Source organism: Desmodus rotundus, chromosome 3 (assembly GCF_022682495.2).
Source record: "Desmodus rotundus isolate HL8 chromosome 3, HLdesRot8A.1, whole genome shotgun sequence".
Taxonomy (NCBI): domain Eukaryota; kingdom Metazoa; phylum Chordata; class Mammalia; order Chiroptera; family Phyllostomidae; genus Desmodus; species Desmodus rotundus.
Genome location: NC_071389.1, coordinates 170615249 through 170638084, shown reverse-complemented (window position 1 = coordinate 170638084; position 22836 = coordinate 170615249). Strand labels below are relative to the sequence as shown.

General features: G+C 38.0%; 1 protein-coding gene across 1 annotated transcript; it reads left to right on the top strand.

The window, feature by feature from the left end:
• Positions 1 to 1346: 1346 nt before the first annotated feature.
• Positions 1347 to 19855, top strand: CMAS (cytidine monophosphate N-acetylneuraminic acid synthetase). Its single transcript, XM_024575659.3, has 8 exons — positions 1347 to 1700; positions 8925 to 9067; positions 9213 to 9368; positions 12264 to 12397; positions 14102 to 14196; positions 14580 to 14751; positions 15612 to 15765; positions 19267 to 19855. Exons 1-8 carry the CDS (start codon positions 1441 to 1443, stop codon positions 19455 to 19457), a joined length of 1305 nt encoding a protein of 434 aa, XP_024431427.3. The 5' UTR covers positions 1347 to 1440; the 3' UTR covers positions 19458 to 19855.
• Positions 19856 to 22836: the final 2981 nt, after the last annotated feature.

Below are 22836 nucleotides of genomic sequence, written 5' to 3'. Positions count from 1 at the left end.
ACAGGCTTATTCTCTATTTTTCACAAAAGGCCAAGACCCGAGAAGCACAAACATCTTTTTACTCTCCTTGAGAAGGGACAGCAATACCACCACTTTCCATTCCTTCTGCATGTATTAGCCTCCACGCAGAACAGACAAAGAAATTCTCTACTTCCAGATATAGGCTTGCAAAAGTGGAGAAAAACAAAATGCTTGTTGTTAGGTCAGTGGTGCCTTCCCAGAAATCTATAAAAAACAGCAGGGTGTGTGTGTGTGTGTGTGTGTGTGTGTGTGTGTGTGTGTGTGTGTATACATGTCTTTGAACCTCTGGGCTGGATCAAAAGGTTTAAATAATGCCATCAGGACTCTTTCTCTTTTCTCTCTGCATATCTTGGCCCTGAATTCTTTGGTGTGAGCATCAATCTCCCAATCCATTTCAAAACAGCAACTCCCCTACCCCTTTACCTTATCCTGCTCTAAGGATTCAGGTTTATGTGGCCTTTAGTACCCAGAAACTCAGCAAGAGAAAGATTCTTTCTTTCCCGGGGTCTCTGGGAAGGACTCCAGTGGGTTCTGCTTGATCATAGGCCTGTCCCTAGACCATAGCTGTGTTCAGGAAGACGAGCTACTTAGATTGACTAGCTTGGGTCACACACCTCCGTTACAATGCACAGGATGTGAGTGGAAGGAAGCCCCACCAGGTAAGACAAGTAACACCTCCTACAAGGGAAAGAATTTTTGCGAAAAAACAAAAACCAGAAAACTAAAACTAAACAAACACATGAAAATAACTAGAATAGGTGTTTGTTACATTAAGAGGAATAGTCAGGTTGGCTTCCAGATTTTTGTCGCTAGGTGGCTGGTGAAATTGATAGAAAATATAGAGGCAAAAGCATTTTGAGCCCATAGGGAGAGCTGAGTTTTTAGAATGTTGTGTTGAAGGTGGCTGCAGGACATTCGAATGAGGTAATCTCTTGGAAGTAATGAGTATCAGGAGCACAGCAGAAATACATACAATGAAAATACAATTTTTAAATATAAAATTGATTCGTGTTAGGGGGCATCAAGGTATGCTGTGGGAAACCCACTACAATTCTTACGTGGGTAAATTCTCTAGCAAAAGATCAATAATCTATGCTGTCTATTTTAGAAATTTCCGTACAACATCATCCCCTTCATCCCCAGCCCCCAAAGCTGCACGCGCAGTCATCTCTGGATTCTCACTGCCAGGCTTGGGTTTGGTGAACCTGCTAAGAGACCCTGGCAAGGAAGCCCAGGACTACAGTTCCCAGCGTGCTCTGCGAAGGGGGCGTGGCGGATCGGGGCGGGGCAGGGTGGGGGCGTGACCAGGAGCAGCCACCCGGCGAGCGGTGAGGCGGGGTGATCTGGTGGCGGGGAGCTGAGGTGGCGAGAGAGGAGATCCCGGATGTGGAGAAGCTGGGGAGAAGGCGTGGGAGGAAGATGGACTCGATGGAGAAGGGGGCCGCCACCTCCGTTTCCAACCCGCGGGGGCGGCCGTCCCGGGGCCGGCCGCCGAAGCTGCAGCGCAACTCCCGGGGCGGCCAGGGCCGAGGTGTGGAGAAGCCCCCGCACATGGCAGCCCTAATTCTGGCCCGGGGCGGCAGCAAGGGCATCCCCCTGAAGAACATTAAGCACCTGGCGGGGGTCCCGCTTATTGGCTGGGTCCTGCGTGCGGCCCTGGACTCGGGGGTCTTCCAGAGGTGCGCATGTACTAGAGTGGGCAGCGCGGCCGGGGCGGGGGTCCGGGTCCGGAGTGGGAGCCGGGCCGCGGGAGATGCTGGGGGTCCGGGGGCAGTCGCTGCTGGAAGGGGTGTGCGAGATCCCGCGCGTCTGGGCCCCGGCTGGGAGCCCAGGGAGCCCAGGGAGCACGGGCTCGCGCTTATTCCTGGTTCTGTAGCTGCTAATGGGCATGACCTGGGACAGTTCCTGTCCCCGCCCTTGAGAATGCCACCCACAAAGGCGGAAATTTTCTCTTAACCGTCTTCCGCCGCTCTTGTTGACCTCACTGGGTGAAGGAGGCCACTCTTGTGAAACGACTGCGATAATGCGTGAACTCTTTGGACAGGGGCCATTGGGGATCCACTGTTGCTCAGCGTCTGATGACCACTTGGTGCTGCCATTAGGGAGGCATCAGGCTCATTAATGGAGTGGGGCGCAAATGTAAAGGCTTTCTAATTTTAAGCTCAGCTTGGAGATCCTTTCCTGACCTTTGAGAAATACTCAACTGCTGTCTGCCTGTGAGTCAGCACAATATAGGGCTCCCTACATTTATTTGTACGCAGGTGAGAGACAGTGGGAAAGCGTGCAGTTGGCTGTTTCAGAAGCTCGTAAATGGTTTTATCCTGCCTTTGGAACCTTGGCTGCCCTGAGGACGGCATCTTACAGAGACACTGCCAAATGCCATAATGGTTAGGAGTTACAAGCTGATGTCATTCATAAAAGATGGAAGGTCGAATTCTGTGCCAAGAATGGATTTACACCTAGTAACTTTAACCTAATTATATTTGAATTTGTTACTGTGGGGAGTAAATTGTTTATTTTAACGTTTGATGTTCGGGTTTTGGTTTTTAAAGAGACGGCTGTTTCCGAAGCATATTAATTACCCACATTTATATACGTGATTTTCATTTACCCAGCCTTGTTTAAAAAGGAGATACCAAAAAGTATATAGGTACTAATTTCTTTTCTTTATTTTTTTTAATCCAAAGGAAGCCTGGGTGGAGCGAGGTAAATAGGAGCTGGTCCCCGGAAGATAACACTAATGCAATAGGAAATGTGCAGAGGAGAGATAGGGAAAGACTTGGGGATATGGTTCAATTCAGTAAACACTTACTGAGCCCTAATTCCTGCGATATTCATCCAAGGGAAGTAATACCAGGGTGAATGCGACATGGTTCTTTCCCTGGGAAGCCCACAGACTTTTGAAAGTGTTTACCTCCATACGAAGGGTATACACCGAAAAATAAGGATTCAGAAGGTGTATCCAGACTGCAGTGATGTAATGAGATCCTGTTTTTGTGAAATGAACTAGAAATTAAAATTACCGATTGAAAGTAAAACTCATTTCCAACTTTTTGTTGCCAATGGGAAGAAACCCCTTTTGAACTGGCTAACCAAAAAACCCAGTAAGGCTTGTTTGAAGTACCATCATATTCAAGGGCAAAAAGTGATTCATTCATTCAGCAAATACAGGGGTGGACAAAAGTTAAGTTTACAGTTGTTGAGTATGCAAAATGCAGAGTTTATTCTTGTATTATTATTTATTAATTATTGTATTGTATTATTTTCCATATGAACAACTATAAACCTACTTTGGCCAACCCTTGTATTTATTGACTACCTACTTTGTGACAGGCAATAGGGCCAGTCCCTAGCCTCATGGAGCTTGCATTATAATAGGGAGAGACTGACAATATGCAAACAAATTAAGCTACATTTATCAGGTGGTAACAAATATTTTAAAATTAAGGTAAGGTGATGGTACACTGTCACCAGAATCCTCTGTTTCTTGGTTTTTCTATACAGGCTCTCCCTTATGGTATCAAAGTGGCTGTGTTGAGAACTGCAGAACTTCCTATACACATAATAACTGTCCAAACCTCTGTACTCAACCAGACTCCAGCATGGTTTCTAGCAGCCTAGATCTATGTTCTTGGGAGGGTCCCAGTCCCACTTAAAAATGCCTGCCTGAGAAAGCTCAGTTCTGCCAGGAGAACTTTTCTTTCAACATGTAGCTCCTGAATCCCCTCTTACAGCGGTTACTTTAGAAAGTTTGTTGTCCTGGCTGGTGTGGCTCAGTGGATTGAGTGCCAGCCTGCGAGCCACAGGGTCGCTGATTCGATTCCCTGTCAGGGCACATGCCTGGGTTGCAGCCAGGTCCCCCAAAGGGGGCACGTAAGAGGCAACCACACATTGATGTTTCTCTCCCCTCTTTCTCCTTCCCTTCCCCTCTCTAAAAATAAATAAATAGTTTGCCATTATAAATCTCTTTGCTGCCATTTGAGACCTAAATTTACCAGTCCTCGAGGACCTGACAGCCATCTCTTTGGAATGGGAACGTTCTGGGAGATAAGTCACTCAGTCCCCAGTCCCTAGGGAGGATACAGGTGCCTTGCTTCAATTTGCACCTTGCCTCCTGTCATTAAGTTAGGTGTTTGCATCTCCTCTGGTTCTGCACCAGTTAACAAACCCAGAATGGCCTAGTTATACGGACTGACCCCCTTTAACACCCCTCAGTGCCTTTCCCTTAGCATACCCCAGCCTTGTTTGGGGGAATTTAAATTCAACTCATGCTGGATTCTTTTCCCTATTGCAATAGTTAATGACTGAATAAAATGAGACCTTGCTGCTATAACTAGTGTCTGGCTTTGTCCTGGACAGTATTCCTCATATGATACCAGGTTTCAGTCTAGTCAAAAAGAACTTTCCTCTTTGCAACTTAAAGTCTCATTAGGTCTCATTGGGTCCCCTGTTCATCCTTGAACCAGTCACCGTGGCTGTGAAAACAGTGCTTATCTTGGTATAGTTTAGCCCTATCTTCCACTCCTGGAGTGAATAATGAAGCAGCCTGACACAAAGACACAGGTTCATCGAGAGAAAAATTGGAGTGCAGTTAGCAAAAGGGGAAATAGAAGCCGTAAGTCAAAACCCAATAAACAGCCATTACGGCAGACGGGGATTTTGCTATGAAATTATTGGAAAAGACATGTATACGAGTATATTAAACAGTGATTTTCCCGTCTTCATTTGTGAATGCATTTGTCTGAAATTCCATGAAAGAATAAGTTGACTGGAGCACAATAGTAACTTTTTCTTTGCCAGCTTTTTTAACACATCTAGACTAGAGTATAAACTCCTTAATGTTTTGTACTTTGAGCCACCTATGGTATCTGTCACTGTGCCAATAATAGTAATTACAAGTAATAAAATTAGCATTTCCCTTACTAGTAAAAAGAGTATAATCTTTCCAACTCCCTTTTGTAACTTAAAATATTGTCAGTTAATACGATTTTACTCTGGAAGTCACACAGCTGCTTGCTATCAGGCATCCTTTCTAGGGATCTGGAAAGTGTAACTCAAAAAAGTTATTAGAAAGGCCCAGCACTACTTCCCCTGTGAAGCTTTTGCTCGTCCCCTCTGTGGAAATTACTTGTGCTTTTGTTTCCCCCGTGTATAGTGGTGTTGTTCATACCTTTGTCTAATGCATGTGCTATGCTGGAAGGCAAGACCATAGACACTGGGGTCAAAGTGTGTATTAAGTGCAAATTAGGGAAAATCAATTTCTTTGAGCTTCCATGCCGTCATCTTGATAATGGATTTGTGTCTGTCTCATAGGCTTGCTGAAGGAAGTAAGTGAGATAAAGTATATACAACCATTAGATTAGTGTCTGGCATACAGCATGCGATCTATCCTTGACGTTTTCCCCTTGTATTGAAGGATTTTACATTCTTCATCTCTTCCATGGGCCAGTTGTGTTACTAGTAAAATGGGAAAGTTGTGATTATCTTCAAAGGTTTTTTTAATGCTAACATCCAAGCCAGATTTGGCCTCGGATGACTCTTGCTCTACTAAGTGAAAAGCTTCTTGTGAGCAGCTACTACCTTATTCACTTTGGTGTGCTTTATATATCAGAACCTCAGTTAAAATGTGCTGGTTTGAATTTAATTGACTTATTCTGAAGCTGCAGTTAGAGTTTGGAGTAGCCTTCCTGCCTCTCATCTTATACTTTCTTCAACAAATATTTACCCCAGGAAGGAACTGAAGAAAATGTGACTGGTTTGTGTTTTTCAGGACTAGAACATACCTTGGAGATTACTTTGTTCAAAGTAATGATTTGACTCAACTGAGGCAGATTTTTCTGGCCTGATCAGAATCAAAGCTAGCAATACTTTAACAGTGACTAACTTGGATACTTAGCAGTCAAGAAAAATGCTGAGATAATTTTATTTTCATTTAGTAAAGTTATTGTTAGAGCTGAGTTTGTAAAAGCTTGATTTTCTACAGTGTTTCGGTTCTGTATAAGTAAAACCCAGAACAAATTGATTTTTTTAACTGTTGTCTAACATGTAAAAAATAAGCGTTTCTAGGGTGTGGACTTAGGACTAACGAAAGGCCTGTGTTACCTTTAAAATGGCTGTGTATGATTTGAAATGTCTTTCATAGGCACCATGGTTGAGATTCCTGTTTATCCTGTTAGAGGTAGTATGACTTCGTGTGACGCTAAAGCCACTGGCATTTCAACTTTGACATTTACTCTGAACTTGATTGTAAATTTTATGTGGCCTGTTTGTTCACTTGTTCATTCTTTCTCTTTTGCCCTTCCTCATCTGATTCCCCCAAACCAAAGGAAAATTATCTGTTTACTTAGATCCTTTAATAATAGATGATGATCATTGGATTTTAAGTGTACATATTGGATGCTATTTTTATATTCTCAGTGCCATTGCCTTACATAATACATACAAATTAGACTATTTGGACCTGTGATGGTCTGAAAACAGAACTTCAATTTTCCTTCCAACAAAGTCAGTGTGAGGATTAAATGAGACTGTGTAGGCGTTTTTTTTATTAAAATTTCTATTTTATTATTTTGAACAGCCAACATTCTTTTAATTTTCATTCTGTGTTGTGGTTTATAGGTAATCCTCATAACAATCATATGAGGCAATTACTGTTATCACCTCCATTTTACTGAAAATTGAGGCTTTAGGAGATTATGGATTTTGTGTAGTCATATAGCTAGTCTGTAGTGTGACCCCTTCCTTTGGAGTCCATACTCTCAGCCATTTACTGCTTCACTCAACAAATATGTATCAGCACACAGCAGGCGCTATAAAAATGCTTCATGAAAGGTAAAGAATTATAGAAAGGTTAGTTGTTGCTTCCTTACCTCTCTTTCCTCAATGGCTTCAAGGGAATTATAGTACTGTGTTGGCCAACACACTACTCTAGGACTGAACAGCGTGGCCTGTTCTCATGGTCTGTAGATCCCCCGTGTCCAGAATAGTGCCTAGTACCTGAAACAGAATAGGACTAAATAAACATTTCATGAGTGAAGGAATGAATGAATGATAAAAGACAGTAAAGAAGAAAAACAAGCAAACAAACCTCTTCCAAAAACCCCTATTTTATTTAATTTATCTTTTAAGCATTTCAAAAAGATCACTGAATCCTGTGGTGTTGAGTTTGCATACGGTAAAGATCAGGATAATAAAGTAAATGGCTTCAGCAGTTTATTTCAATTAGTGATGTAAATTATATGTCAAAAGACCCATATTTTTGTTTTAAGTGTTCGCTTTTAACTATATTCTATTACCTTACCTCCCTCCCTCACTTTCTCTATATAAAAAATTCACTAGATTTTCAATGGTACTTTACTTTGTTATATACCTTTGACTGTGACAGTTACTTACTGAAAAATCTGTCTTCAAATTGTTTCAGATTTCGAGATGGAAGAAGATAGGGTCAGAGTGACATAAAGAGATATGAGGCACCGGACCCTAGACAGTGACTCATTTTATTTACTAGGGTTCCTTAGGCAAAAATGGACGGGGGATTAATTGACTTTATTTCTACGTTTAAATCCTCCTTCTGCAAATATTAAGGGGAATAAATCAAATTAATAAATGAAATAAAGAGATGACAGAAAATTTTCTTTAGTTACTTTCTTTTCATTCTTGGCAATTGAATGGAGACATTTGACACTTGTAATTCCTCTTCAGAGAATGTTGAATGAAGAGGCTAAAAAAAAGTACATGCATATGCCAAAGACTATAAGTCATTAAATTAATTTTGTGTAATACACTATTAAAACATTATGGCTAGAGTAATATTCACGTCTTCCGTTTCTAGCAGTGGGAATTTGTAAAGGTCCCCGAAACCTTTCAATAGAAACTGGTGCACCTCTCCATAATAGCATTTTGTTTTTAGTCATCATTCATTTAAGTCTGAATGGGCAGCTGTGCTGGCTGTGGTTAATAGATCTGTTAAGCTAAAATCTCCTGAGCCAATCAGGTCATGTTCTAATGGTTATCAACGGGCGGTAACCCACTTGATTGTGTTCATATATTTACATACCCATTATTAATTGGCAAAGAGAGTTGCACATTTTTGTTATCTTGGGGCCCAGACTTATCATTTAGTTTCTTCTAAGTTTAAAACTTTCAGCTTCATGGTTTGGCAAAGCCAAGTCCACTTATTTTTAACAAGTATGTTAGAATACTTTGTAAAATATTTTAAATTTGGATGAGGAATAAGAAGCAAAATATTTTTTTATTTTCTTTAAATTTGAACTTCTAGAGCTACTACTATTTTGCTTAATATACCAGTGGCCTTAAAAATACCAAGTATCTTTGCAATTTTATGAAACCATATCTACAGCCACATCAATAATACGTATATAAATAACAATATATGTTATATGTAGTATAAATACTTCTGTATGTAAATATAAATATATCTGGGATATTTTATTCAGATATTTTAAAATATTGCTCATATTCATAATACTTTATAATTTTTAAATTTTATAGTACAATGATACCTCAGTATTCATTGTTAATTTGTTCCGGAACTTGTGATGAGTGTCAATACTGACGAGTACCGAACAATCAAGCATTTTCTTTGGCGGGGTGGCATCATGACTCATAAAAGTTCTGGCAAATGGGACAAGTCCCAGGCAAGCACCAGTGCTGAAACATGTTTTTCTCATCAAATGTGATGAGTACAGCATTTGACAAGTTTTGAAGCTGATGAGTGTTGAGGTATGACTGTACTTGGGGTCCCTAACATTATTTTCATGGTACAAAAACTATTCTAACATTACATAAGCTGTCTTTTTGGGTTTTGGAGCTCCTTTTTATCTTTAATGATTTCTTTCAGTGACTTGGCATTATTTATTTATATATTTTTAATATCTATACAGTGTGTGGGTTTCAACGGATCACGATGAAATTGAGAATGTGGCCAAACAATTTGGTGCACAAGTGCATCGAAGAAGTTCTGAAGTTTCAAAAGACAGCTCTACCTCGTTAGATGCCATCGTAGAATTTCTTAATTTTCACAATGGTATGAGTTTAATAGTTTATTCAAAATTTTATGTAATTTCCAACTTGCTTGTCATTTCCCAAGACTTGTTTTAACATTTGCATTTAAAGTTTCTGGCTTACAAAGAACTTTATTCTGGTGTCCTTTTAATTTGTGTTTTTTTAAGAGGTTGACATCATAGGAAATATTCAAGCTACTTCTCCATGTTTACATCCTGCTGACCTTCAAAAAGTTGCAGAAATGATTCGAGAAGAAGGATATGATTCTGTTTTCTCTGTTGTGAGACGCCATCAGTTTCGATGGAGTGAAATTCAGAAAGGAGGTAATCTGTTATATCAGTCTTTATTTTCGCTCATTTTATGGAGAATCAGTTTATTAGCTTTTCATATGCAGCTGTTCTTTAGGAGTGAGGAGAGTAACAAGGGAGCAGTAAAAGGGAACATGTGATTCTTAGCTGTAGTAGGTACTGGCAGTTAGTAGGCAATGACATTTCCAATCATTTCTGAATCTTGTGATTCCTGAGGTAAGACAATGAGCCCAAATTGAGTCTTTGCTTTCTTTTTTACAAAGAGACATTTTAACCCTTTACATGCCTTTTGATATTGAGTTTATGATTTTTCTAGATCAAATACTTTTATGTTTGTTTTAGACATGTTTGAAAAATTCCATGTAAGTCATACAGAATTGTGGGAATAGAAAGTATCCGCCAAAAAGTTTCAGAGGACCTGAAGAATGAATTGTGCAATTACTTCCCAAAATATGTAATTCTTTGTGTAAGAAGAGGTCCATAGCATTTAGTTAGAGCCTAGTATCTAGCCAGATAAACTAGCAAAATATTTTATATGAATAGAATCACCAACAAATAGAGAAATGTGACGTACTTCAGGAAAGGCACAGTGGTTTCTGTTAGGTGCATTGACATTTGTTGAATGCAGGAAGCTGGCCTAATTGTCTCTAACACGTGTGTAACTTAAGATGTTACTCTTTTCAAGATGTGTCTTTAACATGTTGTTGCATTATCTTCTACCATCCATTGTTCCTTATAAGAAATTAGCTATAATTCTTACCATTGTTTCTCTGAATAGGATTTTCCTCAGGCTACTTTTAAGATTTTATCTTTAGTTCTATTGATGTGCTTTTCTTTGTGTTCATCCTATTAGGAGTTCTCTGAACTTTTTATATCTGTAGGTTCATGATCTGTTACCAGTTTCCAAAAATTCTTTTTAACTATTTCTTCTGCCACATTTTCACTCTTCTTTCTCTCTGGGACTCCCATTTTAATGGATTTTAAACAATTTTATGGTGTCCACATGTCTCTCATGATCTGTTCTGTATTGATTTTTTTTGTTGTTTATTTATTTATTTTCCTCTTTGTGCTTCATTTTGAGTGATTTCTATTGACTTACACTTGAGTTCATTGACCATTTCTTCTGACTTGCCCGGTATACTGTAAATTCCATCCAGTGAACTATTTCAGATACTGTGTTTTTCCATTATAGAACATACCTTTAGGTTATTTTTTACAGATTCCATTTTCTCTTGAAATGCTACATCTTTTTATTCTTTTTTTAAAAAAAATCTTCTTCTCTAATTTCTTTAAGATGTTCATGATAATTACTTGAAAATCCTTGATTGCATATTCCAATATCATGTATGTCTGCTTCTTTATCATATTCCATACATAGAGACTAGAGTATATATTTCTGTTGGGCTGACAGGATAAGGGGCTAATCACTTTGATCTAATTAGGAGTTGGGCTGGGTTACAGCTATCATTTCCATTCACCTATTACTGCAGGTGTCTGTCAGGCACCTTGGATGTATTGATAATACCCCTCTGCTAACAGGACGTTGGGATCTAAGCTCTGTGAAACTGTAATGATCTCTCCTTGCCTTCCAGCTGATTCCCAGCTTCCTGTGCCACAGCCCATGCAGTGAAGTTCTGTCAGGAGAATCATGGGGTGGGAAGAACTGGCTTTGTGTTTGAGGTTCCTACAAATGACAATCTGTGACTCTAGTTCACAGGGCCATTAAAACCTCTTCTTGTTTCTCCTTATAACAATGGAGTACCCCTGCTTAAACCAAGCTTGATCTTTCTTTTACCTCTTCCTACAACTAAGCAAACATCCCCAGTGAGAATTCAGCCACTGATCCTTGTTCACATAGGAAGGACTTGTCCCTCTCTTTCCTGTTCTTCAAACTACCACTTGAATTATCTAGTTTACGCATATTTGCTTATTGTCTGTGTCCACCACTAGATTGCACACTCCAGCAGAGTAGAGAGAATTATGTTCACTGCTGTGATCCAGCTCCTATAAAACTGTACCACATATTCAATATATGTTTGCTGAGTATTTTCCTAACTATATCAAACATTGGGGTGGAGTTGAGCAGAGGATGGTTTAGTTAGGGAAGTATGTAGAGCTTATTTCTAGAAGCCCTCATATATAGAAGTAACACCCAGAAGTGAAGAAAGATTCTGAAGAATTGCCAGCTATTAAACACACACACAACGCAAGTGCATACGTGCCCATGTACATCCACAAACACAGTTTAGGTGAAAAGGCAAGGGAATCCCTATATGCCAGTAATGAGGGCATCGTTTATATCAGGTTACAATAATTAATGTTGATATTGCTGAGCCTTCTTTACCAAGGTGAATAATAAATAAACATTAGTATGGTTAATATCTTTTTTAACCACTGGTAAGAATGTATAACATGTAAACATTTCTGTCACTATAAAAGTTTCACTAATTTAATGGTGAAATTCTCAGTTTTCTATAACGATTTCATGAAAGTCATTTCTAAACCACGTGAGATAAATAATGCATACATTTTATTTCTATAGAAACAAATAATGACAAATAATTTAAAGGTTTCAAATATTGAATATGAGTATTTTATAACAATTTAGGTTTTTTGAATATATTGTACTTGAAGGTTGCCTTGATGTCCTCCCAAAGCATTATATTTATATAAATACCTTAAAATCCTATTATGCAGAATTGCTCTATGAAATACTTTATTTTCTATTATTATTATTGTTATTATTAGAAAACAAAGATAAGTCATCAGAATTAGTAGAGATTTTGTTAAGATCCTTTTAATTATTTATCCAGATACAGAAATATTCTATATTCTGAGTTTATTTTTATACTAAATGAACACTTTTAGTTTCCAAAGCAGTGTAGACTTACTATAGCTTTTTGCTTTTAGTTCGTGAAGTGACTGAACCTCTGAATTTGAATCCAGCTAAACGACCTCGTCGACAAGATTGGGATGGAGAATTATATGAAAATGGCTCATTTTATTTTGCTAAACGACATTTGATAGAGATGGGTTACTTACAGGTTTGTGCCTTCATTTTGCAAAAACCTCTTAGACCCTTTTGTGCGTATACTTTGAGTTTTAGGAGAGATGTATGGCATAGTTCGTAATGGAGAATATCAACCCGTAGAGGAAAGGCAATACTTACAAGATATATTATCTGAGGCATTTGTCCTACAGGCTCACCCAAACTGGTCTTTGGGATCCATTCAGTAAATATGCATGGAATTCTGCTACAACTGTAACGCTAAGATAAGAAATGAATCAAGAGTTGAATGTTCTACAAGTGTCCTGGTAGTCATATTATTCCATTCAAAACTCTGTTTAATTTATGGTTATGTTACTGTCAAGTCGTGGTTGTACAGTTGAATAACTTCTGTTGCTTTATTAAAAAAAGGAAAAGAAAAGAAGACAAAGGAAAAAACCCACTATAGTAAAGGTGAAACAGCACCAACCTCAGCATCATGAAAACCAATTATAGTTTTGTCTCTATCCCTATGTAACATAGCATATATTGTTTTATCCATTTTTGCTCTTATCTTAAAATAAGGAAGTTGGCTGTCTCTCTCATCTTTAGAGCCTACATGGTTACATCATACACTATCTTTTCATTTTAGTTAAAGCTGTTATTTATTCAGCACTTACTATGCACCAGGGACTATATGAAACACTACATGGAGTATGTCTTATAGTCTGCATAGCAACAGAATAAAGTGGACACACCTCGCCCAGTTTTTCAGAGAAAGAAATGGCAGCTCTGAAAAATGAAGTGATTGGCTCAAGGCAAAAACAAGTAGTAAATGGTACTGCCAGGATTTGGATTCAGATCCTTATGTTACTCAAAAAATAACATTAAAAAGAAAAATCAAAACTCTACTCTCTATAGTAGAAATTCTGACGTGACTTATGCTCTGAGGGAAAACTGTTTTCCCAATCTTCTGGTCAGTGGATATGCAGACTGTGGACTGACTAAGCTTGACTGTTAACTTCAGTTTGACAGAGATACCACCACCCCTAGCTGTGGTTTAGCCCTTCCCTGAAGTGTGGAGAAATATGAAGTGTCTCATCATGAGTAGACCTGTGAGGAGATTAGCAATTCTGAAAAATGAAATTTCCCACTAATTGACCTTGATATTGAAATGAATGTAATTATAGGAAAGGTTTCTCCTCTTGCTGCCTTATCCCAGGATCAGGAAACCATCCGTACCTCTGCTCACATATGACCCAGTAATATGACTCTGCTCCCATCTGTAGCGCAGGGATCCAAGGTAATTCTGTACAGTAGATACGACAGTTAGGTTTTTCTCCCCTATCTTGCCCCTAGTTTTAAATAGGAACAAATTCCAAGCACATTTATAATACTTTTGAGTGATGATGAGAGAGACTTAGAACAGAAAATTCCTGTGGTCATAATACTGGAGTGGTCATAATACTACTTTTGGCAATCTTAAAATAGAAATCTACTTCAACCAAAATGAGAACTTGCACTATGTAGGTAAAATGTTAAGGTTATTTGTTTTATGTGGTTTGAATATATGGGAAACAAAAAGATAAGCTTTCCCCTCAAAAAAAAAAAAAAAAGAGGATTTGTTGTGTTACTAACGGTACTGGGGTCTTCATGTTTCTCAGTACTGTAGAAATGAATTCATTGTTCTGTTGGGAGGAACTTTGAGATGTATGCGAATGCATGTTGAAAACCGTACTCATGGCGTCCGTACTATGTCTAGGGTGGGAAAATGGCCTACTACGAAATGCGAGCTGAGTACAGCGTGGATATCGATGTGGATATTGACTGGCCTATTGCAGAACAAAGAGTATTAAGGTAAAAACAAAACTTACATAGGCTTTGCATGAGACCCTAGCATTATTTTTAGTAGATATGTTTAATTGTACTTAGAAACACTGATTTGTGATACTCCAGCCATCTTAGGGTCTGTGTAATTAATTAGTTTGCTCGTGGGAGGAAGACATATACAGAAAATATTCCTCTAGATGACCTATTCAGTAAGCTGAGAAACACATAGTCCCCTCAGACCACACTACTTAGGCTCCACAGTAAGGTGAAGTGTGTGTGTGAAGTAAATATGAAGGGCGATGTTTGAATAATTGAATGGGAATGTATTATTAAGTTTACTGGCGTTAGCCAGATGAGAAGTAGTGATTAGTATTGCACTTGTATTCAAAGGTCTATTTGGTTTCTTTTAGATATGGCTATTTTGGCAAAGAGAAGTTTAAGGAGATAAAACTTTTGGTTTGCAGTATTGATGGATGTCTCACCAATGGCCACATTTATGTATCAGGAGACCAAAAAGAAATAATATCTTATGATGTAAAAGATGCTATTGGCATAAGTTTATTAAAGAAAAGTGGTATTGAGGTATGTGCCCCTGAATATAACAGCGTTTTTTAAGATTATGATTCAGGGTCAAGGAATATGTGAGGGAAAAGAGATATACAGTTTTAGTATTGGCTATTAAAATATGATATTTAGCCTTCACATACCTAGAAAATTATCATACTATTCACTTTTAAATGAGAAAAATGTCAACCAGCAAGTAATACTTATTTTTTATTTAATAAATATGAACATATTATTTTTAAATAGGTGCTATCTAGTTGCCAAAGGATCTTGCATCAAGAAAGATTTAATAAAAAATAGGTGCCACTGTTTAGAAAAATAGCAAATTCTTGACTTAAAATGTAGCTTATTCTTCTGATTAAAAATTTTAATTCAAAATAGCATAATATTTGTTTAACTTATTTTTTGAATAGACACATACTTCTTTTATATAGTTAGGTATAGTTAACAGTCAACAATGAAGACAATAACAATAACATTTATTTTAAAAAAGAAGTCTAAGATGATTTCTCATAATTCACTAAAAATGTTACATATATGTCCTAAGCAGTACAAGAGACGGATTATAGACCTTCCTTTGGATAAATTGAATTGTAGGAAAATCTTAGATTGGCTTCAGACAGTGTATGTTCTATTTTTTTTACCTGTAGATAGAATCCTTTCCACTGTAGAAAACAGTGTCTTTCACCTTTACAGGACCACTAGATATAAAATATTTTAAAGCTTTATTATTTTAAAATAACAGTTGATTTTACTTAATTTGTCCTTCAGAAGGTCAAAGGACTACTCAGTTGTGACTTGTATAGTTTATGAGGTCTTATCTTATTCTGAAAGATTTCTGCTTCCTTTATTTTCTCATTTTGCCTTTTTTTTTTAAGGTGAGGTTAATCTCAGAAAGGGCCTGTTCGAAGCAGACACTTTCTTCCTTAAAACTGGATTGCAAAATGGAAGTCAACGTACCAGACAAGCTAGCAGTTGTCGATGAATGGAGAAAAGAGATGGGCCTGTGCTGGAAAGAAGTCGCATATCTTGGTTGGTATCTTTTCATTCAGCCATAATAAAATGAACCAGGATTTTTTAAAAGAAGTAGAAAATAAGAAAGAAAATTCCCAGGATTGGCATTATCACAAGGAAATAGAAACTCTCTTACATCACCAACAAAAAGTATTAAATTGGGGTAGGCTTTCTGGAGTTTCCTTTGATCGTATTTATCAAGTGTAGCCCAATAACGTAATGAGCAACACAGGCTGTGGAGTCAGGCCACAGCCCTGACCGGCCCCTTTCGGTATGGAAGGCCTTCGTGTCCACATCTGTAGACTGGAACTCTTAAAATTACCCGTCGTCATTGGTCTGTTACAGAGATTAATGACATAATCTGAGTTAAGCATTTAGCAGATTTCTAATATATAAAAAGTACACTGAATATTTTTAGCTATTACTAAATGTATATAGTTTTGACCCTAAAATTCCAATTCTAAGAAATTGGACAAATGTGCCAATAATGGAGGAAAAAAAGAAATCACCCACATATCCTACACATATAGAATACCCATAAAATTGAATACTACGCAACCATTGAAAACAATGCTCTAAACTATATTCATTGACATGGTTGGATATCACAAGTTTTTCACATAGTACTAAGCAAATGTATTTATTAGATGTCTGCTATCTGCAGGCTTTGAACTGATTCCTGGGATGTAATACTTACTGAGCTCACAGTCTAATGATGTCGGTATTTTAAATATCAATAATGGCATGTTATTAAAATACATAACAACTATAAACCATGAGTGAATTAAATATTTACCAGGGTAATATGGGCCTCAGAAAAGTACAGATGCTTTGGAAGCATATGATCTGAGGCCTTCAGGTATAGCCTTTGAACTACATATGGAGGTTCTATGGACAAAAATACTATTGAACCTTTGATAGAAAATGATCTAGGTTTTGTAAGAAGAAAACAATTCTAATGGAATATATAACAGATCCCAGCTATACTTATTATCTGTGTGACCTTAAGCAAGGTTACCTAAGCCTTGGTTTTCTTGTTTATAATATAAACACAAATCAAATGCTGTAAGGCCATTGAAAAGAGAATCAGAAATGATAGCAAATGTGTAACATAGTGCCTATATACGAAGTCTGTCCAGAAAAAGTTCAGCCATTGTTAATATAACAAGAACGGTTTGCATGACATTGATGTAACTCGGCAGCCATGGAGAGTTGGACTGGAATGCGCATGTGTGAACAGTGACGACTTCACTGTGCTAGTCATTGGGGGCAGTAGACACCATTGAGTGAGCATGTGTACTGTGTGGCCCTTGCATTAAAAATGACTGAGCGAGTAGAGCAACAAATCTGCACCAAATTTTGCTTTAAGCTTGAGCATTTCTCCATGGAAAGTATCCAGATCATGCAGAATGCTTTCAGGGATGATTCAATGAATGCAGTGCAAATAAAATGTGGCACAAATGCTTCAAAGATGGTTGAGAATCTGTTGACAATGATCTATGTTCTGGAAGGCCTGCAACAAGCAGAACACCTGAGAATGTTGAACGTGTAGGGACTTCAATCAACAAAATCAGAGAGGTCCCAGGGTCCAGAGGGACGCCCCCTGTGTGAGGTCCCAAAGTATCTACTTTGAAGGGGACTGAGGCATTATTGTCCTATGTACAGTGTTTCTTGTATCTTCAATAAATGTCTCTTTCTCATAGTACATGGCTGAGTACTTTTTGGACAGATCTTGTATAGTAAAAATAAGTTTTACTTATATAGGTAAAACTGTAGAATTATATATACCAAAATGTATCTATCCATAGATTGTGATAATTATGATGATTTTGAATATTTTTGCCTTTATTTAAAAAATGTTTCTACCAAGATAAGCACTACTTCTATGACATAAGAAGAAACTCTAAAGGGGACATAACGGGGGAAAGAAGGGAAAGGATCGTCAAGGAACCCATGGACTAAGCCAAAGGGGGGTGGGATTGAGGGTGGGAGGTGGGGGTGGGTGGAGTGAGGGAAAGTGGTGGTGGGAAAATGGAGACAACTGTATTCGAACAACAATAAAAAAATGATAAAAAAAATAAAAAATATGAAAAAAGTTTAAAAAGTAGAGGTCAAGAAATCAGGAAAATAGAGAATATACTCCAGATTTTTATTTAAAAAATCAGAGTGGTGTTTTATGTGGGCCACATAAAGATAATATAGAACAATATATTCCTTAGAAATATTGATATTTTTATAAGTAAAATTTAGTAAGTAAAGCTTAGTTTGAGGGATGGATAATACAAAGAAATACCTTAATTTTCATCATCTTTCAGTGAAAACAGTTTAAATTTTAGTACATTTAAAAATAAGAAAAAAATATTTCAGTAGACAAATGTAGAAAAATGTAAAACAAATAAAATTTTAAATAGCATTTTATTATTAGCTTTGCTCCATGGTATAATAAGCCATACTCAGAGTGGTCAATCTAAGGTATTGGGAGCTTCTGAAATTCATCCTGTCACCAAAAGGGGGGATTACAAGGGTGGGAACTGAGAAGCAAGGCAGGGAAGAAAGGGATGTGGTTATGTCAGTTGTGATGATGATTTTTCAACAAATAATTGATGTACAAATGAGAGTTATTACTGATTAAGAGAGACTTCACATACATATCAAAATGTAATGTGTAGATCTTGTTTGGTTTTTGATTCACATAAGTCAACTATAAAAATACAATTTTGAGACAATCGGGGATATTTGAATATGTACTATATTACTAGGTGATATTAAGGAATTATTGATTTTATTAGTTTGATGATATTATGCCACTTTTTAAAAATATATATGTCTCTATTAGAGATAGATGTTAAAGAGTTTTGGGAGTAAAATATATCTGGGAATTTTTTCTTTCTCCTTTCCAAAAAACTAGGTGGTAAAGAATAGAGAAAAAAGTATTGATAAATGATCCAAAGAATTGATAATTATTCCACATTATCAATTATTCCAAGAACTTAGGTTCTTGTATATGTTTGAACTTTTAAATAATCCATAATTTATATAGAGAATTTCTCATAATTATAATGTGCATGGCAAGCAGAAAGTATACTCCGTTCTCCTTCTTTAACTGGTAAGGGTTTGTTTTGAGTTGCTTGGGGAAAACCCTCCACCTCTATACTTTTAAATCCTTTAACATATTTTTGTCCCGTCTGGGGTGTCCAGCCTTTTGGCATCTCTGGGCCATACTGGAAGAAAGAGTTGTCTTGGGCCTCACATTAAGTATACAAACACTAACAAAAATTGATGAACAAAAAAAAGGTCTTAAGTAAACTTACGATTTTGTGTTGGGCCGTATTCATAGCCATCCTGGGCCACGTGCAGCCTGTGGGCTGTGGGTTGGACACCCCTATACATAGTATTCTTATATGCAGTGCTTTAAGTTACTAAAATTACCAGAATTAATTATTGGTTACTGTTTGCATTATTAGGAAAGAATATCTTTGTCTCTTTAAATATTCAGCCAGTGTTTCCTTTCCTTGATAGGAAACGAAGTGTCCGATGAGGAGTGCTTGAAGAAAGTGGGCCTGAGCGCCGCTCCTGCCGATGCCTGTTCCACTGCCCAGAAGGCTGTTGGATATATTTGCAAGTGCAATGGTGGCCGTGGTGCCCTCCGAGAGTTTGCAGAGCACATTTTCCTACTAATGGAAAAGGTGGTTAATTCCTGCCAAAAATAGAAATTAGTACAATGTTGAGAAAGAAATATATAGCCTTCTTCAGCTACTTTTATTTTTGATCAAGTACAATTCCATGTTCTAATGTTATAGAGAATGTGATTCAATTTGTGATATATCTTCATATCTTTTAAAGCAAGGTCTTCTGAAGTTGTCACTCCAAAACCTTCTGTGAAATTGTGCTGTACTTTTCTCTTTATGCAAGATAATTATTTAGAGATTGATTACTATCTTTCTCACATTTTTAGTAAGTGCAAGTGAGAACATGATCAAAATTGACTTTGTATTGTACCCTGTAAAACTGTGTTTGTGTGCTTTTAATGATGCTGATGTTTTATTTATTTGGGGACAGTGTATCTGGTAAGACATGCTCTTCTATTAATAAAATTACATTTCACAGACTTGATGAAAACTGCCTTGTTGCTACAGAAGAAACCAAACATGCCCGGAAACCCTTTAAACACTGACCATGCAGTGAGTGTGAGAAACAGACCGCTGAGTACCCGGGGTGAAACTCCCGGTCATACTCTGTGCACGTGTACATACAGCATATACACACAGCACAGTTATCCGGAGACAGGCTGTAAAGGTTACATCTTGACTTGGGTAAATTGTTTGCAGGTGCCCCTGAGGTCGTGGTGAGTATGTATCCTAAATTTGGCTCTCATCACAATGTAACAGCCACCACAGATGACTTTCATACCTGGTTAGATTGTAAGAATGGGGCATTATCTCATAAATGTGGACACTTAACCTAATAAACACTAACGATTTCCTGTGGAATGTTTGCATCTCTTTCAAGTGAAAAAAACAATTCATGTAAATCTCTAGCAAGAAGCAATTCATTCAGGCCAAGCTATGCTGGAAGCTGTTCTCCATTGTCAGGACTGGATGGATTTGTACAGTTCAGCGTCTGCCCATGTAATGGGCCGGAAGAAGCTGGAGAAAAGGATTATCATTTATCTTAATATTTTTAACAACTTGTCCTGGTTTTACTCCCGTTTTTCTGGCTTTTTCCATGTGCTGACTCTATTTTCTCCTATCCCTTAAATTTACACACCCCAAAGTTTCTAACCCCAGTACTCGTTCTTCCCAGAGACACATCTCTCTATTCCGTTTCAGCTGTAGCCGCCATGCAGCTGACTGCACAATCGAATGGCTCTGAAATCTAATCTCTGCTGTGAGTTCCGGTTGCATCTCAAACTCTTCATGTTATTACCCAGACTCCTGGACTTCACCTCTCAAATTCTGATCTTACCATTGAGACATCACAGTCTTTCACAATATTTCCTTTTCATCTCTAGTTGGTTACCAAATCTTGAACTTGACAGAACTAGCCCAGTGTCCTTTCAGTTTATCCAATGTTATTGCTAGGTTTAATTAGCCACGTTTGCTGTTACCCTTAAAAGACCTTCCAGCCCCAAGTGGTGTGGCTCAGTGGGTTGGGCACTGTCCCGCAAACCAAAAAGTTGCTGCTTTGATTCCTGGTCAGGGCACATGCCTGGTTTGTGGGCCAGGTCTCTGGTTAGGGATCTGCAAGAGGCAGCTGATGAATGTTTCTCTCCCTCTCTCCCTCCCTTCCCTTCTCTCTAAAAATAAATAAAATCTTAAAAAAATATATCTTAGTGACTCCATGCTGACCGCATATTGTGGTAAAATGCTCCCCAGTCCAAGTGTACTCTGGACACAACCTAATATTTCCAGCCCAGTTACTGCTGATTCTTGTGGATCCCTTGAGCTATTCTGTGGAATTCTCTTACAGTGCCTTTATTTGCCTATTCTCAAATCTTACCTTTCACAGCCATGTGAATCATTCTCAATAAACTCCTGCCAAAATATCCCCCAAAGCAAATACCATGCATAGTGTAGATTGTACTGGACTCTGTTTCATTTCAGCAACCCGAGGACAAGTACAAGAAGACAGTTAAGTCCTCCATGTGACTCTTCCTTCCTGTGTTCTCAATTGTAGTGAGTCTTAGCCACAAATATGTTCTACCCCTATATGTACAGAACTTAGAAGTTGCCAACTTGTTCCTCGCAACAAGAAAAATTGGATAAACTAAAACTCAGTAACATTTTCTTGGACTTAATCAGAGAACAGGTCAGAGAGAGTGAACAACCACTCCAAAATTTGAGGAGCCAGGTACATCCAGAGAGGTGCATATCATACATGGCAAAATACAGTACCCCAACTGGGAGAAGGGAACTCTGCTCTATTCCAACCAATACCAGCCTTCTTTTCCCCTAAAGGGGGAAAAACACAGTCAACAGAAAGGGGAGGACACCAAGGAAACAGATTGTGAATGCTGCAGGCAGGACAGACAGTAGGAGGGAGCAGAGGGAAGAAAGCTGGGTCTCAGGCAGAGGGGTGGAAGCCCTCCCATACTCCCGAGACAAGCCCGGTAAATAGTACAACTCAGGCTCTTTTTTCACCCTCCACCCCACACCAATATGTTTCCAGTATAATAACAGCAGTATACAGCTGAAAGCCTATATACAACACAAACCTTTACTGAGGGGCAATATAAAAGAAAGTCCCAAAGTCAAAGAGAAGCATTCCGGGGAGGCGGGGCTGAAGTCTGGTACAAGAAACATTAAATACAGCCCAACTCCCAGCAAGATGAATGAATCTTCACACTAAAGACCAATTTGTCTTGGTACTCATCACCCACCAACATATCTGCCCTTCAGCAACAACGGCAATCACACACAGTTACAAGGCATACCAAAAGGCAAGGGAAATCGAAGTCTGAAGAGACAGCAATCATCAGATCAGACTCAGATATGAAACATACGTTAGAATTAGGCAATTTAAATAACTATGATTAATATGTAAAGAGATGTAATGGAAGAAGTACACAACATAAAATATCAGGTAATATCAGTAGAAATATAGTAACTACAAGAAAGACAAAAAATGCTAGAAGTCAGCAACAGAAATGGAGAATGCCTTTAACAGGTTCAGTAGAGAAGAAAGAATAGGTAAACTTAAATATTGACCAATTTTATTTTTTCTCTTTACATCTGAATTACAAATGTTACACTTCACTACATTTTTCCAGCTTTGTTGAGATGTATTTGGCATATAATAGTATGTAAGTTTAAAATGTACAATATGATTTGAAATACAGCTAAACACTGGATACCTTATAAAATGATTACCACACATCCATTACCTCACAACACAGTAACCATTTCTTTTTTCGTTAAGTGGTGAAATCATGTAAGATCTCCTCTCTTAGCAACTTTCAAATATATAGTACAATATTGCTAACTATAGTCACCATGCTCTGCCTTTGGTCTCAGTAACTTCCTCATCTTATAACTGGAAGTTTGCCCTTCCACCATTCATAACCTATTTCCCCTGCCCCTCGCCCCTGGC

Excerpts from the sequence above, each read along its gene's own strand:
- CMAS (XM_024575659.3), top strand. The coding sequence starts at position 1,441 with ATGGACTCGATGGAGAAGGGGGCCGCCACCTCCGTTTCCAACCCGCGG. Across the intron at positions 9,068-9,212 it reads ATTTCTTAATTTTCACAATG|AGGTTGACATCATAGGAAAT; the intron begins GTATGAGTTTAA and ends TGTTTTTTTAAG. Across the intron at positions 12,398-14,101 it reads TAGAGATGGGTTACTTACAG|GGTGGGAAAATGGCCTACTA; the intron begins GTTTGTGCCTTC and ends TACTATGTCTAG.